At 42.3% G+C, this 18,557-nt stretch overlaps 1 protein-coding gene across 2 annotated transcripts in view; it reads left to right on the top strand.

The window, feature by feature from the left end:
- Positions 1-18,557, top strand: part of IQGAP2 (IQ motif containing GTPase activating protein 2) — a 282,889-nt gene that overhangs the window by 212,785 nt on the left and 51,547 nt on the right. For both annotated transcript variants that reach the window (XM_075838503.1, XM_075838511.1), the window contains 4 exons: positions 4,999-5,089; positions 7,672-7,839; positions 9,251-9,402; positions 15,714-15,884. In XM_075838503.1, coding sequence (XP_075694618.1) covers positions 4,999-5,089; positions 7,672-7,839; positions 9,251-9,402; positions 15,714-15,884 — 582 coding nt within the window. The remainder of the gene's footprint in view (positions 1-4,998; positions 5,090-7,671; positions 7,840-9,250; positions 9,403-15,713; positions 15,885-18,557) is intronic.

Genomic DNA, 18,557 nt, shown 5'->3' on the forward strand with positions numbered 1-18,557 from the left:
TCTGAAATTCAGGAGCGGTTTTCTCCTGAAAACGGCTCCGTATTTTCAGACGTAATTGCAGTTATCGTGTGCACATATCCTAATGGCTCTCCTATAGAGGCGATCACCCAGCTTTTCCAGATTCCTGAAAAGTACATTTGCAGTTATGCAGTGATCATTCCCCTCCCTAATCACTGCATAAGTAGACAGATTTTTGCTTCAGGAAAAAGGTCAATTACCCAAGGCGTAACTGGATGTTCCGGGGGCCCCAATGCATAATCTGTAACAGGGCCTCACCTTCTATGTACCATTTATAGTACTGTGAACTTCATATGACACCTGGACCAAGTTGTAACTGCTAGAGCGGGGGGCTTGTCTCAGACTACCAAAGCACTCTGTGCATGGAGTAGTGTGAGAAGCTGGTGGCTATTTTACATATATGAAAAGGGGGCTAGGAATGCTAGGAACGTTCAAAAGTTTAGGGTCACTTAGAAATTTCCTTATTTTTGCAAGAAAAACACAGTTTTTTTCAATGAAGATAACATTAAATTAATCAGAAATACACTCTATACATTGTTAATGTGCGAAGTGTCAACGGCTACAGTGAAGAGGCGACTCCGGGATGCTGGCCTTCAGGGCAGAGTGGCAAAGAAAAAGCCATATCTGAGACTGGCTAATAAAAGGAAAAGATTAATATGGGCAAAAGCACACAGACATTGGACAGAGGAAGATTGGAAAAAAGTGTTATGGACAGACGAATCGAAGTTTGAGGTGTTTGGATCACACAGAAGAACATGTGTGAGACGCAGAACAACTGAAAAGATGCTGGAAGAGTGCCTGATGCCATCTGTCAAGCATGGTGGAGGTAATGTGATGGTCTGGGGTTGCTTTAGTGCTGGTAAAGTGGGAGATTTGTACAAGGTAAAAGGGATTTTGAATAAGGAAGGCTATCACTCCATTTTGCAACGCCATGCCATACCCTGTGGGCAGCGCTTGATTGGAGCCAATTTCATCCTACAACAGGACAATGACCCAAAGCACACCTCCAAATTATGCAAGAACTATTTAGGGAAGAAGCAGGCAGCTGGTATTCTATCTGTAATGGAGTGGCCAGCGCAGTCACCAGATCTCAACCCCATAGAGCTGTTGTGGGAGCAGCTTGACCGTATGGTACGCAAGAAGTGCCCATCAAGCCAATCCAACTTGTGGGAGGGGCTTCTGGAAGCATGGGGTGAAATTTCTCCCGATTACCTCAGCAAATTAACAGCTAGAATGCCAAAGGTCTGCAATGCTGTAATTGCTGCAAATGGAGCATTCTTTGACGAAAGCAAAGTTTGAAGGAGAAAATTATTATTTCAAATAAAAATCATTATTTCTAACCTTGTCAATGTCTTGACTATATTTTCTAGTCATTTTGCAACTCATTTGATAAATATAAGTCTGATTTTTCATGGAAAACACAAAATTGTCTGGGTGACCCCAAACTTTTGAACGGTAGTGTACATTCTGCATGTATAGTGACGTTTTTACTGTGAACCAGAGGGTCACTTTAAGTCACTTTGAATAATAGCTGTATATTGTATTTATTGATGATGCAGTTCCCTAACATCCAAGCAAAAGGTTTCCCAAGAGGAGTAATATACAGAATGATAGTGACTCACTTCCTTGATAAATGTAGTACGTGTAACGTTAGGTAAATCCGTAATTGCTCCCGGCCTCAAGTACACACACTCATTTTTTTATTAGTTACAAATGATTAGGAAATATCTGCAGGTTTTCTTCTCTGTAAGGTCAGACTCAAGCTTCTATCGCAATGGGTTGACTGTGATTAGAATAAAGGGACTGTTGGTTTTATTGTTTTTTTTTCCAGAAACCGCGCCACTCTTGTCTATGGCCTGTGTCTAGTATTTCAACTAAACCCCATTTTAAGTGAATAAGGATGAGCTGCAATAACACATCCCATGGGCAAGAGTAGTGCTATTTCTGAGGGGAGGGCAGCCCTTTGTTTCTAATCCTGGACAAGCCCTTTAACGTGGCCATATAAACTGCCATATGGTAAATGACTTATTATTGATAGGTGGTCTGACTAGGGTTGTCCTTTTGAAAAACATCTCCGTACTTAACATCATAAAATGCCCAGAACGATTTCTTCCTTGTTCTGTTACCTGAGTGAATGTTGATGAGGTCACGAAAGTTGGCGCATGCCTACTGGAGACGATCTGTTGTCTTTCATGATTGACTTTCCATTTATTCCAAAAAATGTCATCAGTTCATCATCCGAACCACAATTGTCTGACGTTCTGGTGAGCTTAAAGACGGCTCTACATGATGCTATGAGCAGCATTTACCCGTACAGCCGATGACCAAAATGTTAAGGCTTGTACAATCAACGAAGAAACCGTAGATGCGTCGTTCCTCATTCGTCTTTTTTCTGCATATTCTCTGTCATTTTGCTGCAATTGTTGTTCTAAACCCTTAGAAACCCTTCTTGGTTGAAGAGGGAATTAAATTGTCTTCACAGAGATAAGCAGCTCCAGACGTGTTTGACAACTGCTTAAGTTTCTTTCTTTCCTTTTAAAACGCACATTTCGCCAAGCCATATAAATGACAGATCATCACCGAAGGCTCACTTGTTTGGAGCCAAAACATTGCCATCTTTATATGCACCTGTATTTGGCATGAATAAATTGTAAATCTTTTTCCATGGAGATTCTGTCATCCACCCCAGTTTCTTGCTTGATATCATCACTGCAGTGACATCACACTTAACACAATGAAATGGCCTATGACCTCACACTCGCCACAGTGAGATGAAAATGACAATACAATGTATATAATACATTGTTACATCGACAAGTTGTGATAAACATACAGTGTACTGAGACTAGTTACCTAGGGTCTTTTCTATAGTGTCTTTCTCTAAAGTGTCACATAAAACTACATATGTCCCATACCATAATTAGTCATGGTAACATTTTTTCACCTCCATTCATTTTTAATGTCCTAGTATGTCTTGGTTAATAATTGCTTTTCTTGCTAGGCCTCAAGCAATGCTTTAGAAGTTCACAGTAATAAAACACTTTGTTGCTTACTGCTTATTTAGTTGGAATTTGCTTATAACCAGGACGATTCACTGTGAACATGCTGTACAGAAGCTTGTTGTGAGCAGATGAACCATGTGACCTCTGATTCATTGTATTAAGTGGCATCTGTGTGAAAAATGTGTGCCACAAATGTGTCTTCTTTGGGGAACGGTTATGTTGGCCGCTTACCCAGTCCTAAAGGCGTGATGGCTTGAGACCAATGTAAAATAAATTTAAAATTATTTGTGGATGAATTCGGTTTTAGAAAGTATTCTTACCGAAGGATAAGTGAACATGCAAAAATATTATAGGAAATGTGTAATTGTTGTAGAAAATGTGTGATGTAGTTACTTCCATATTACAGTTAGGACCATTGAAATTCCCTACTGCTGGCTTTTCAGCAGATACAGGACATTGTGCTTACAAGACTTTGTAATCTGTGCTCTACTAATGGACAATCTGTAGAGAAATTTACAGACTAATAGCATATGTTTTAAAACTTCCCGTAGTCCTGCATCTGTATCGTCCGACCGCTCCTATAGGAAAAGATTTGGCTTGACTTGTATTACTAAAAATGATTCTCCAAAGGCAGCTACCATATGCATAAACGTTTTATCACGTAAAGAAGTTTCTGGAACAGCAAATTACCACATAATATACAATGGATACATTTCACATAGCTACTGTTCAGTTTACATAAGGAAGCATGGACATTTAGTTTCTATTGGCGTTTATGACGTGAGATGGATGTGTTTAGTGACTGGTTAAATTGCACTGACGGGAATTGCACTTTTGTTTCTTATCATTCCGTAAATAGGGATATTTTAAACAGGATATCCCCTCTTATACTCACAGCCTTCTCATCTATCTGGAAGGTTCAGTTATCAGCACGGTCTTCTTTTTTTATTATGGTCTTCTAAGTGGGGCCTCTTCAGATGTTAATGTTGCACTGTGGAAATCTTTGGCAAGGAACTTTTTTTGCATGTAAAAACGTACTCTGAATTCCCGTCATTTGTAGTTTCTGGTCAGGAAGGAACATGCTGAAGCATACCTGAAATGTGAGGCAGCTGTGTGCCACAATCCTGCTTTTCAGATCACCCGTTTTTACTTTATCAAAAGTAGAATGTGGTTTACAACCTAAAAGACAAAAATGTAGTCCCCATGTTTCATCTACAGTATGAGAAGAAATGTATGAATGCATGTTCTCTCTCAGTAGGAGTGTACCGCGTCTATTTGAGCGGCATGCATGCTCATCCAAAATTAGTTTTCAATTGGAAACCATTATGGGCATGTCTTCTGATTCTGTAAAGAATGAAATTAAAAAAAGACACTTTTTTTTTCTCTAATAAGCGAACAGTGTTTTAGCTAGGCTCTCTTTCACCTATGGGAAAGATTCCGTTTGCAGCCCTAGTCTTCTATCTAAATACCCTAGCCAAGGCAGGATGGCACCCGGGGCACATGTCCTGCCTGCCTCCCCCAGCTACATACTTGCAGCAGAAGTTCTCATAGTGCTCAGAAATCGATATAGTAAAGGGTTCTTTACAGTTAGAGTAGTCAAACTATAGAAGGCCCTACCCCAAGAGGTAGTAATGGCAGATATGTCAGCATTAAAAAAAAAAGCTATATGTTTATTTACAGACAAATGTCATTGAGGGATTTTTTTCAATCTTTGTAACTATGTAGTCTTTTTTTGAAACACCCTACTATCCCTTCTATTTCGGAGAGTAAGATGACAATCTCTCCCATGTGTTGGAATAGGCAAACTAAAATCTAGCAGGTCATAGGACTTTTTCAAACTGAGGTTAAGTTGTCCTTTTTAAACTAAAGAAAACTGACATTGCATTTTTATAGTAGTTCCAGTATATACGTCGACTGTTAAAATTCTGCAATATATGAGAGTCTTGGCACATCCTATATTACTGTCGTGTACTTTCAGGAATCCAAAGACGAGTCTGCAGCTCTGTGGCTGGATGAAATACAGAATGGAATTAATGATGCCAATCAGAACAGACAAGATGCAAACAGAGGTATGTTCTCTTTTTATCTTACTGTGTACTTTAAACTTGTGTGTCTACAGTATTAGGGAATTGCCTCAAGCGCAACGCTCCTTCTGCACAAAATGAACCATCCAAACTCAGAACGGGACGGCAGCAGCGAATTTCTCACAGCTGACCATCGAATGTGTCAGAAAACTATAGAAAACCATATATGAAGGCATTTAGGACTCATGCACACTTCCGTTGGCCATCGTACGGCCATTAATGACTGAACTGTGAAACACGCGCCGCGCACTGATGGCTTCCGTGTGCAGTCTGTTGTTTCACGGACCAAATCAATGAAAAGGCCAAGACTGTTCCATCGAAAACGGACAGGAGTAGGACCTGTCCTATTTTTGACGGAACGGCCACACGGTTCCCTTAAAACAACGGAAGGGTGCATGGCCCCATTGAAATGAAATAAATGTGTCAGGGTGCTATCCGTTAAAAAAAACGGATAGCACCCGGAAGAATAAAGACTGAAGTGGTCATGAGGCCTAAGTCTGAATATGATAACCCGATGACTGGTAGAGGGGAACTGCGTGTTACTGGATTTTGCTGTGGTTTTCCTAAGCTCTGTTGGGATCACTTCTATTTACAGCTATCTGGAGTGATTCGGCTAAAAAATACTGCCCATAATGAAATTCTCCCAAAATTGTGTGTAGCGTACACTTTAATAACTTAAAAATGCTATCTTTTATATAGTGGACAGCTTCATAGTTCACTCTGTAAGTAAAATGATCTGTTTTATAGCCAAAGTCACAAATATATCAGTCTACAGAAGGGGACTGGGTAAGGAATAGCGGAGACCCCAGGGACAATAATACAGCAATTCAGTGGCAAATAAAAATACAACACAGTGACCACAAAATATAATGCGCACATAATAATAAAGCTATACTGCAAACCAGTATTAGTACCATATAGAACACAAATACCAGTGCTCAAAAAAATGCACAACTTGGCACTTTGAAAATGGTGGGAATTGGTTTACGGAGATCCCTAAATGCTAGATGCCCCAGATTGACCCTCTTGCCCATTCTATAATCTGGCCCTGCTGGAAAGATGAATTATTTTAATACGAGGAGACACTACAGTGTGAATGCTGCTGCACATGCTTCAGGATACGGGGCTATGTATGGTCATCTTTATCTGTCTTTCCTGCCCAATGTGACCATTGCGTTTGTTTAGAAAGGTTTTCCGGTTTTAGATTTAAAAAAAAGTTTAGTCGTATAATGAAAAGTTATGCAACTGTCTAATGCTGATTTGGCTGACCATATTCTCCCCCTGTTTATAAGCGTGCCCGCTGCTCACTGACAAGTTTGCATGTTTATTTTAGTGGGTAAAGAGAGGCTGCCAGACGCCTCAGACACTGGCTTACCTCCTGGAAGAACTAAATGGGTCAGGCATATTGATAATCGGGAGACCCCTATACACATTAATGAATCAAGACATAGATATTGGTGGGATCTACTGTGTATGGGCAGCCTTAGGACACTTCTTTATGCTATCACCATGGACTTGTTACATCATGTTTTGCTGGTCGCTCAGAGCTATGGAGAATGTAGCATTTGTATACAACACATTCCAAGTGAGATGCTATATTTAAAATATATTGTCCAAATACACCGCTCCATGATTAAAAAAGTGTATCTACGTAGAGGACTATGATAACCAATGTCCCACCTCGGTCAGAATACCATAAAATCTAATCTGTAGAAAATTGTATTGTTTAATGTTTCTAAGTAGCAGATTTCATATTATAGGGTGATGAGAACCCCACTAAATAGGATCTGTCACTAGTTTATTATTAATTCCTTACCTCCTAACTAATCTAATAGGCGCTATGATGGTGATAACTACAGTGTATTTTTATTTTTTACAAAAACGTTTCATTGCAGTTATGTGCGTTTTTCCTAAATATGATGATTTGGCTCGAATAGCCAAATAGGAGGTGACTCTTTCTTTTCACTCTGGGCGGTGTAATGTTTTCTGTATGACGTTGTCCAATCAGCATACAGCATCCCCCTCTTCCCTGCCCAGTAACAGTGTCATCATATGGTATACAGCTTCCATTCCACTGATGATACCTCTGGTTGTTTCACAGCTAGAATTGCGATATGGTGCCATGTGAAATCTCCTCTTTCATTTGCCACCAGAACCGCTGTTCTAGGCAAGCCACAGCCAGAGATATGGTTATTTGACGTGATCCCCCTCGCCTCCAGCCTCAGTCTCTCACACTGTGTGAAGCAGCTTCATGCTGATAGGACAGCGTTGGAGGCTGTCAGGTAGCGCCACCTCAGGAGAATAGCTGGTGCTGACACCCATTTGTCAAGTATAGTCTTATTTGAATATTTAGAAAAAAACTCCTAACTTTTAAAATAATAAACTTTTTGGGACACAATTTTCACTAGCATTATCTGTGTGACCGCACCTATCAGATTAGCTAGGAGATGGGGCATTACTCAACTAGTGACAGATCCTCTAAGTATTACCATGAAATGTAACATCACTAAAATAACTTTCTCATATGACATTTTTTAAACTTTGATTTTCCTCTGATCCACGTCTAGTGGCAGCTGGTGTGGCAGAAATTAACCTGGCTTTGGAACAGGATGAGTCTCGACATACATTGCTAGCGTTACAGTCATCTAATGCTGGACTAAAGGGAATTCTACCAGAGTGTGCTGAAGTGTATCACAAAGACCTATCACAGGCCAAGAAAGAGAAGGCAAATGAAGGTAATGTCCGTCCCCGGACAGCATGAATATGCGCTCTAAACAAAGTCATTGCAATTCTATTAAAGGCAACCTGTTACATTGAAAATGCATTTAAATCTGTGGGCAGCATGTTCTATAGGGGGAGCTGAGCAGGTTGTTATATATTTTTGTAGAAAAAGATTCAGTACAACTTGTAATTTATTCATTTAAACCTCTGCTCATTCTGGGCTTAGGAGTCCAGTGGGCGGTTCTACACAGATTGACAGCCTTCCCTGTATGAGTATGAATACAGAGATAGCCGTCAATCAGTCATTATGACCGCCCACTGGACACTTGAGTCAAGAATGAGCAGAGGTTTAAATGAGTAAATTACAAGTTATACTCAATCTTTTGCTACAAAAATATTCATCAATCTTCTCCGCTCCACCTGCCCTATAACATGCTGACTGCGGTTTCAATGTGACCGGTTCCCTTCAATGATTCTACAGTATTAAGCAGCAATTTGAGAAATAACTTACATGGAAATATCCTTTTTAAAAAGGTTTTCTCATTGCTAGGATACGCCATCAGTGTGTGTTTTGGGAGGTCCAACTGCTGGGACCCCCACCAATTCCCAGAATTAAGGGGCACGCAAATCTTAATGGGCACTTAGAATATTTCTGAAATATAGGCGCAATGACAGGATTTGGTAACTAATCAGGATCACCATTTTTTTACATTTATTTATTTTTTCAATCTAAATATGTCCAAAACTTCGTACTGATTACTTTTAGTTTCCACTTCTCCAAATCCCCTGCTTTTTTCCCCCACAGACATTGAATTATTTAATACAATTCTGGGTGCCTGCAGCGACTACTAGGTGGAGCTTACTCCCATTCAGCTGGATAATAAATCCGTATCCATTAAAGGCTATGTACACCTTTTGACCGTTTTTGTTTTTTTAAGAAAAATGTCTATCGGTTTGTTTGGTTCAACCATCTAAATGCTTTTTATTTAAAAAAATTTACTTTTTGAGATACTGCTGCTTTGTATCCTGTATACAGAGCAGCTGTATCTCGCGCTGAAACCTGTATCAGTCAGGTCAGCGGGACTGACTCTGACACGCAAGATCCACCTGTTATCAATTACATCTAAGTTATGAATTTAGATGTGATGGGTAACGGCTCCATCCTGCATGTCAAAAACTGTTCCCTCATTTTTAAAAATGCTCGTGCTTGTCCACCACTCCAATCACACTCCCCATCATCATGGTGGTATGGTTGGGATAGGGGGACCAGGGTCCTTGTTCTAGCATTTAATGGGGTTCCATTGGTCAGACCCCTACCATTCCATTGGCTGGACCCACACCTTTAAACTTAGCTTATGGTTTAAATAGCTCTATATATTGTATCTCTTCACTAATCACATGCCTGTACCAATTTCACACCACCAGGTTCTACAGAGACAGAAGAAAACTCATGGCTGAAAATAAGATTAAAAGACAAATTTGACTACTATTATAATACTGAAACAAGGGAAGGCTGCTGGTCTCCTCCAGAAGGAATTACTCCTAAAAACACTTGGCTTAGCCGAGAAGAAATTCAGGTATTTTAGAAATGTGTGTTTATAAAAAAAAAACCTGAGAAAACATATACAGTCCATAGCAGTCTGGTTTAGGCTCGATCAAACCGCATCGGTAGCTTTAAACCTAACAGAAATAGAATTGGCTCTCATCCAGAGGTGTGACAAGCTCTGCTGGTGCCAAAGGAGGTGTTTTCCGAAAGCACTCGGTACCTGAATTTCAGCATGATAGTTGTCGGATGGCCAGTTTTTATTTTCCCATTTTTCACCTTTTCCCCCACCTATTCCTAGTGTTATTATTTATACAGCGAAACACTGATTGGTTAAAATTTAGGGAAGAACATAACTTAGTTTTTATTTTTTTTATATATATATTCCATAATACCACCCTCTATCCCTCAATGACACCCAGGAACATCACCCACACATAAACCTACCCTGTGATAGGGACTTTGACCAAATTAAATAAGCTGGGTGGGGGGGGGGGGTCTCCGAAGCTGGACAATCTAATAGTGCTGATTTTAAAAGACTTTATAGCAGAAAATAAACATTTAGTGTAAATGCTTTAAAGAGGTTGTCTGGTTTCCGCTAAGGAACGTTACCTTTTTTTAAGAAGTAAAACGTATACAATTAGCCCAAAATACTTTCTATACTAATTGGTCACGGCTAGAACGAAGAGTCGCTCTGTATTCATCTCTGGCTGGCCAATGCTTCCCGGGCAAAATCCGCTGTTTGCTGGGGGTCCCTTTAGCCAGAACGACAGTTCCTATCTGAGAGGGGTTGTTTCTGATGAGAAAACCCCTTTGAGACTTCCTAAATTACACTAATGATCCTTCATAATAGCGGTAAAGTATTCCAGATACATCTAATCAGATATTTATAGACTTCTTATTTCTTCTCTTTTGTAATAAGTAACGTGAAATCCTTGTAAAATATTTCAAGGTTTCTTAGAATTTGCTTCTAAATGTCAACTACATACACAACATACGCAGCCGTTTTCTGACAGCTGGGAAACATCAGACTTAGGCCTAATGCACACGCCCGTGCCAGTAATCATGGCCCGCCGCCGACAAAGTATGGGAGCACGGCCCGTAAAATATGGTAAGTAGGACATGCTCCATAATTCCCAGCATGGACACCTATTCGTAGCATTCGTATTACGGTCCGCAAACGCCGTTCAGGAAGGTCAAAATCCCAAACAGAATTTTCCTCCTGCAAAAAACTCAGTGTGAACACAGCCTAAGGGGGAGTTCACACAGAGTATTTTGCCGTTGTTTTTGATACAGAAACAGCGCCCAAAATCGCCTCCCATTGATTCCAATGGGAGGCGGAGGCGTTTTTTTGAGAGAAAGAAGCGACATACCCTTTCTTCATGCGTTTCCGTCTCTGACCTCCCATTGACATCAATAAAAGGCAGAGAAAGCGGTTTTTGCAGCTTTTATTTGCCCACGGCGCGAAATCGCTGCGTGTGAAACGCAACAAAACGCGTGCAGGCAGGTCAAAATCTATGAGGCAGATTTTTTCGCTTGCAAAAACTCAGGGTGAACAGGGCCTAAGACTACAGAGGTGTAATCTTGAAATAAAAAGTCACAGGGCTATAATTTCTGTAGCTGTAGGGAGCAGTGGAGACGTCCGGTTTGTATAATATTTGTGGGTGTGGTCATGAAAATAGAGGGCATGGTTTGCAAATAGGGAGTGTCATCGGGTTTGGTATAATTTATAGACTGCATTACAGTATTAATAATGGGAGAAACATGTAGGCTTGATGTAACAAAAGTTAAAGCAACAGTTCAGGATACTGTGTTAGGGTATGTTCACACGGCCTATTTACGGACGTAATTCAGGCGTATTAACCCCCGAATTACGTCCGAAAATGCGCCTCGATAGCATTGACAAACATCTGCCCATTGAAAGCAATGGGCTGACGTTTGTCTGTTCACACGAGGCGTATATTTACACGCCGCTGTCAAAAGACAGCGCGTAAATAGACTCCCGCGTCTTGGGGCGTAAATGGAGCCATTATTCATTGACTCCAATGAAAAGCACCGCCAATTACGTCCGTAATGGACGCGGCGTTCAAGCGCCTGCACTTGCCGTTACGGCTGAAATTACGGGGATGTTTTCTCCTGAAAACATCCCCGTAATTTCAGCCGTTACGGACGCTGCCGTGTGAACATACCCTTATACCTAGTGCAGGGCCTGTACGACTCGGAGATTCAGAGAACACCAAAGATAGAAGTCACGCATTGCTGCAATAGGTAGAACATTATATTTTTCCTGGAGTGTTCCTTTAACACCTTCTCGTCGCAGCCAATTTTAATTTTTTCATTCTCGTTATTTCCTCCCCGCCTTCCAAAAGCCATAACTTTTTTTATTTTTTGATCAACATAGCTATATGAGGGCTTATTTTTTGTGGGGCAAGATGTAGTTTTTCATGTGACCATTTAGGCTGGGTTCACACGAGCACATTAACGTCCGTAATGGACGGACGTATTTCGGCCGGAAGTCCCGGACCGAACTCTGTGCAGGGAGCCGGGCTCCTAGCATCATAGTTATGTACGATGCAAGGAGTCTCTGCCTCTCAGTGGAACTACTGTCCCGTACTGAAAACATGATTACAGTACGGGACAGTTGTCCTGCAGAGAGGCAGGGACTCCTAGCATCGTCCATAACTATGATGCTAGGAGCCTGGCTCCCTGCACTGAGTTCGGTCCGGGACTTCCGGCCGAAATATCTCCGTCCATTACGGACGTTAATGTGCTCGTGTGAACCCAGCCTTATTGTAACATATAATGTAATGGGAAACTGAAAAAAATTATTTGTGGGGTCAAGTGGGCAAAAAACAGCGATTGCTTAATTTTTTGGAGGGTTTAGTTTTTAGGCTGGGTTCACACAACCTATTTTCAGACGTAAACGAGGCGTATTATGCCTCGTTTTACGTCTGAAAATAAGGCTACAATACGTCAGCAAACATCTGCCCATTCATTTGAATGGGTTTGCCGACGTACTGTGCAGACAACCTGTCATTTACGCGTCGTCGTTTGACAGCTGTCAAACGACGACGCGTAAAAATACAGCCTCGTCAAAAGAAGTGCAGGACACTTATATACATTATATGCAGGGCACTTCTTTCAGACGTAATTTGAGCCGTTCTGCATTGAACTCAATGAAGAACAGCTCAAAATTTACGGCTGTCAGAGAAGCCTCGCAAAATGCGAAGAGGAGCATTTACGACAAACGAGGCAACTGTTTTCTCCTGAAAACAGTCTGTCTTTTCAGACGTAAAAGCCAGCTAGCGTGTGCACATACCCTTAGCGTTCGTTGTACGGTAAAAACGACATGTTCACTTTATTCTATGGCTTGATATGATTACGGCGATATCAAGATTCTATTTTTTTTTTTTATGTTTTACCACTTTTATAAATAAAAACTTTGTTAAAAAAATAAAATTGTTTTGTGTCGCCACATTTTTAGAAAAATAAAAAACAAAGTTATGGCTCTATCCATTTGAGCAGTGTGGGGGCTTATATTTTGCGGGGCGAGCTGTAGTTTTTATTGTTGCCATTTTGGGGTACATGCGACTTTTTGATCCCTTTTTATTCCATTGTTTGGGGAGCGAAGGTGACCAAAAAACAGGAATTTGGGCTTTTGCTTTTTTGTTTTTTTACAGCGTTCACCAAGCGTTAAATAACGTTATATTGTGTTCGTTTGGACTTTTACAGACGCGGCGATACCAGTTAAGTTAACTTTTTTTTTCTAACATTACTTTGGGGGAAAAATAGGTACAGTGTTTTTTTGTACTTTTTTAATATGTTGATATTTTTTTTCACTACTGATAACTTCATTTAACTTTTTTTTACGCTTTCTATTAGTCCCCTTGGAGACTTTAACCAGTAATTCTTTCTAACTGCTTAGATGGAGCGGTTGCTATTGACCACGGCATTTAAGTGGTTAAACGTCAGGATCAGTGCAATTGCTATTCGTGCCCGTTAGTCCTGGGTGTCAGCGGTAATACACAGCTGACAGCCGGAGCATATAGAGCGGGCTAAGCGCGTGAGCCCGCTCCATACATCACCCCCTGCACTATGACACACCTGGCACGTCATATTGTGAGCAAGGGTTAAACCTCTCATCTGCCTAGAGGTAACGTCCCACCTCCTGACTAGCACTGGTTCCTGAACTGGATAAATAAGAGATGTTCACCTGCTCTCGATCCATCATTTTGATGGGCAATATAGTGCAGTTCCCCCTGCTGATTGGAGAAGGGTGCATACATTTTGAAACTGAGGTGGAATTGTGTTTAGTAAGAAAAAGGATTCAAATATATTTTATACTAGTGGTTGTCTAATGGAAGGTGGATGTACACTTAACATATTCTGTAATTTAATGTAATGTCTATGGGAACTTACAAACCAATGCTATCCATCAGAGAAAAAAAGAATAATTTTGACCGATTTATATTTGAACCTGTTGGATCCTATTTTTTCTCCATGAACGAAGTCGCACCAAAGGGATCTGGCAGCTCCTTAGCCTCATCTCCCTCACCCACTTGAAATAAGCATGTTCAGCTTGGCTGAGTGAGGGCAATGGCTACTGGCCAAAAGATTCTTCGGCTGTCCTTTGTAACATGCCTATAGTTAGCTTTAGGTTAACTCCTAGCAAAGAGAGGATGTTTGTTCAAAGGCAAATACACAAAGTATGTCAAATTGAGTTTTGAGCATAAATATTTTATGTTGCCTTCCTTTTGCCTGTTTTGTGCAGGAAGTAAGAGAATGTGCAGCTGTCATATGACAGTGGCTCTATTCATTATCAGCAGAAGTGGTGCACTGATCACTGTCACCAGGTCCGTAACTAGGAAAGACTGGGCCCCATAGCAAACTTTTGACTGGGACCCCCCTCCGCTGGGTATCGCACAACCCCCCTTGTAGATAGTGCCTCCCTATAGATTCCACCACACAGCGCCCCCCCATAGATGGCACCATACACAGCCCCCTGTAGATAACGTCTTACAGCCCCAATCCCCCCTGTAGATAACGCCATACAGCCCCCCTCTAGATAATGCCATACAGCCCCCCTGTAGATAATGCCATACAGACCCCCCTGTAGATAACACCGTACAGACCCCCTGTAGATTACAGACCCCCCCCCTGTAGATAACGCCATACAGACACCCCCCTGTAGATAACGCCATACAGACACCCCCCTGTAGATAACGCCATACAGACACCCCCCTGTAGATAACGCCATACAGACACCCCCCTGTAGATAACGCCATACAGACACCCCCCTGTAGATAACGCCATACAGACACCCCCCTGTAGATAACGCCATACAGACACCCCCCTGTAGATAACGCCATACAGACACCCCCCTGTAGATAACGCCATACAGACACCCCCCTGTAGATAACGCCATACAGACACCCCCCTGTAGATAACGCCATACAGACACCCCCCTGTAGATAACGCCATACAGAGTCCCCTCTGTAGATAACACCATACAGAACCCCCCCCATAGATAGTGCCATGCAGACCCCCCCCCCAGTAGATAACGCCATATAGCCAACCCCCAAAAAAAAACGGCCTATAGTTTGTCCTACAAAAGAGCTGTATCCCCTATCCACAGGATAGGGGATACATGTGTGATCGCTGGCAGCGATAAGTAGAACGGGGGACCGAAAGTCCCCCCAAGTTCTCCATGACTAACCTCTGACTTCCGGAGTCTCCGCAGTTCACTAAAAATGAAAGGTGCGCTGGTCACGCATGCGCACAAGCGCGACCAGTGCACAATTCATTTCTATGGAGCTGCAGACAGACCCCGGAAGTCCGAGGTTTGTCGGTCCCCCGTTCTCCTTATCGCTGGGCGTCCCAGCGATCACACATGCATCCCCTATCCTGTGGATAGGGGATGTATGTCTTTTGTAGGAACGACCCCTTCAGTGCCGTCGTACTGTAGCAGCCATAGCGGCTGCTAGCGGAGCCTCCGGCCATGGGGGGCCCGTGCCGGCGGGTGGCACTGGCCCCCTCATGCTGCAGGCCCCGTAGCAGCCGCGAAGGCTGCTATAGCGGTAGTTACGCCACTGACTGTCATATTGTGAGCACATATGGTATAGGCTGTCATATGTTACGGTTTTTTATCAGCTTTTTTTTGTGTGCAACACACAAACCATCCTCATAGTAGAGGCTTCGATACTGAATGACACAAATGGTAGGCCAATCTTTGCCTGCATAAGTATATATTCTATGTTCAAATTCCCATTTATTTGAATGTCTTAGTTCATCCAAAATAGAGATAAGAATCAACCAATAATACATGTTAATTTACATTTTTCTCAGACCATTTGTGGAAAAATTACCTCCGACTATAACCGGGAACAGCTATGGATGGCAAACGAAAATCTGATTACTCTGCTTCAAGCTCACATAAGGGGCTACTTTACCAGAAGGGCATTCCTCGAGAGGCAAGCTTATCTCCACCAACAAGAGCCATATGCTATTAAAATACAGGTAAGATTGGGGTAATACAAATAAGGAAATGATTATCTCTCTGCCATGTTACATTAAATTTGCCATTAAAATGCTAGAACGTTACATGACACTTTCTCACGTATATAACTGAAGCCTGACATCACATACAAAACCCATATTATGTAATTTCATTCCAATACAGTACAGGCTGCTATATGTTTTCCACTAATAACCTCCTTTCTTTGAGTTCTCATGGACTCCTCCCCAGCAATCAATGATTTTCCTGTTTCGTGGACCACATATGCAATGGACACTATAGCTGTGGTCACTGGTAGTTTATCTTTACAGCACAGTAGATCCTACCATACCAAAGAATAGAAAGTAGCTTGGTCATTGCATAAGCTGGGAGAATAGGTGCCAAACCTAGGAACAAGAAGTGGCAAACATTGATTATTTCGTTACAATGGCGCCTGCCAAGGGGTGGGATATATTAGGCAGCAAGTGAACAGTCCGTTCTTGGAAGCAATTGATGTGGTGGAAGCAGGAAAAATGGGCAAGCGTAAGGATCTGAGCGACTTTGACAAGGGCCAAATTTTGATGGCTAAACGACTGGGTCAGAGCATCTCCAAAACAACAGGTCTTGTGGGGTGTTCCCGGTATACAGTGGTTAGTATCTACCAAAGTGGTCCATGGAAGGACATCCTGTGAACCGGTGACAGGATATTGAGCGCCCAAGCCTTATTGATACGCGGGAGGAGGGAAGGCTAGTCCGATCTCACAGCCCACTCCGAACTACTGTAGCACAAATTGCTGAAAAAGTTAATGCAGGCTATTAGGGCCTGTTCATATCAGCGTTGCCCTAACGTTAAGGGTTTCCGTCTGAAAAATCATTTTTAATACCGACATGTTGGCCTACTGAAAAGTATGTACAGTATATGCCCTCAATACTTGGTCAGGGCTTCTTTTGCATGAATTACTGCATCAATGCGGCGTGGCACGGAGGCGATAAGCCTGTGGCACTGCTAAGGTGTTATGAAAGCCCAGGTTGCTTTGATAGTGGCCTTCAGCTCGTCTGCATTGTTGGGTCTGATGTCTCATCTTCCTCTTGACAATACCCCACAGATTCTCTATGGGGTTTCGGTAAGGCGAGTTTGCTGACCAATCAAGTGCAATGATACTGTGAGATACTTTTTCAGCAGAGGGGAGCATGAAGTTCTCGAAAATTTCCTGCTAGACGGCTGCGTTGACTCTTGACGTGATATAACACAGTGGACCAACACTGTTGCTCAGTGGTCCAAAGTCCTGTTTTCAGATGAAAGTAAATTTTGCATTTCATTTGGAAATCAAGTTCCCAGAGTCTGGAGGAAGAGTGGAGAGGCATCAATCCAAGTTGCTTGCGGTCCAGTGTGAAGTTTCCACAGTCAGTGATAGTTTGGGGAGCCATGTCATCTGCTGGTGTTGGTCCACTGTGTTATATCAAGTCCAGAGTCAGCGGAGTCGTCTACCAGGAAATTTTCGAGCACTTCATGCTTCCCTCTGCTGACAAGCTTTATGGAGATGCTGATTTCATTTTACAGCACGACTGGGCATCTTCCCACACTGACAAAAGTACCAATACCTGGTTTAATAACCACAGTATCACTGTGCTTCATTGGCCAGCAAACTCGCCTGACCTAAACCCCATAGAGAATCTATAGGGTATTGTCAAGAGGAAGATGAGAGACGCCAGACCCAACAATGCAGACGACCTTAAAGGAACAGTGTCAACACAAATTATTTTTTTATATGTTAAAGATGTTAGTGCTTTATTAAAAACGTTTATATTCATTTGTGTGTTTGTGTTTTACTTTTTCTTATTTTTACACTTTTTCTTCCCTATGGGGGCTGCCATTTTTTGTTCCATTTCTGCGTGTGTCGATTAACGACACATACAGACATGGAATACGGCAGCCACAGTCCCATAGGGACTGCGAACGGCTCCGTCCCATTGACTGCAGTGTACGGCGTCTGTGTGGGAACTGCGCATGCGCCGCTCCCACACAGTCCTATTCGAAATTGGCGCCGTCCGGCGCCATTTTCCTGTGGACCGGAAGTCGCGGCCGGACAGTAATATTACTACTTCCGGTCGCGGCTTCCGGATTTGTGCACTTGCACCAGCGGCAGCAAACGGAGCGGACGGGCCGGAGGGAGCCGCGGCGGCAGGAGCAGGTAAGAGATTTCAATGTATGTTCGTGTTTGTGTGTGTTTACTACTGTATGTAAACCTACTACACTGTGGGTTAGCTCAAAAAATGGCGACACACAGTGTAGGAGGTTACACCGTTCAAACCCCTCGTTTATCCCGGCACTAGCCAGGATAAAGGAGGGGGGGATGCTGAGAGCTCACTAGAGCGAGGGCTTTTAACCAAATGTTGCAATGCTGCAATTTTGGGAACATCTCCATCTAGCGACCAAAAATGGGTAGTATTATAAATAATTTATAATATTTCCTGACTTGTGCAAAAAAAAAAAAAATAATTTGAACAATGTTTAATCACCCACACACTAAATGTTTAATTTTTAAAAAAAAAACATGTTTTTCTGGCAACACATTCCCTTTAAGGTCGCTATTAAAGCAACCTGGGCTTCCATGACACCTCAGCAGTGCCACAGGCTGATCGCCTCCATGCCACGCCGCATTGATGCAGTAATTCATGCAAAAGGCGCCCCGACC

The sequence above is a fragment of the Rhinoderma darwinii genome, chromosome 1 (assembly GCF_050947455.1).
Source record: "Rhinoderma darwinii isolate aRhiDar2 chromosome 1, aRhiDar2.hap1, whole genome shotgun sequence".
Lineage (NCBI taxonomy): Eukaryota > Metazoa > Chordata > Amphibia > Anura > Rhinodermatidae > Rhinoderma > Rhinoderma darwinii.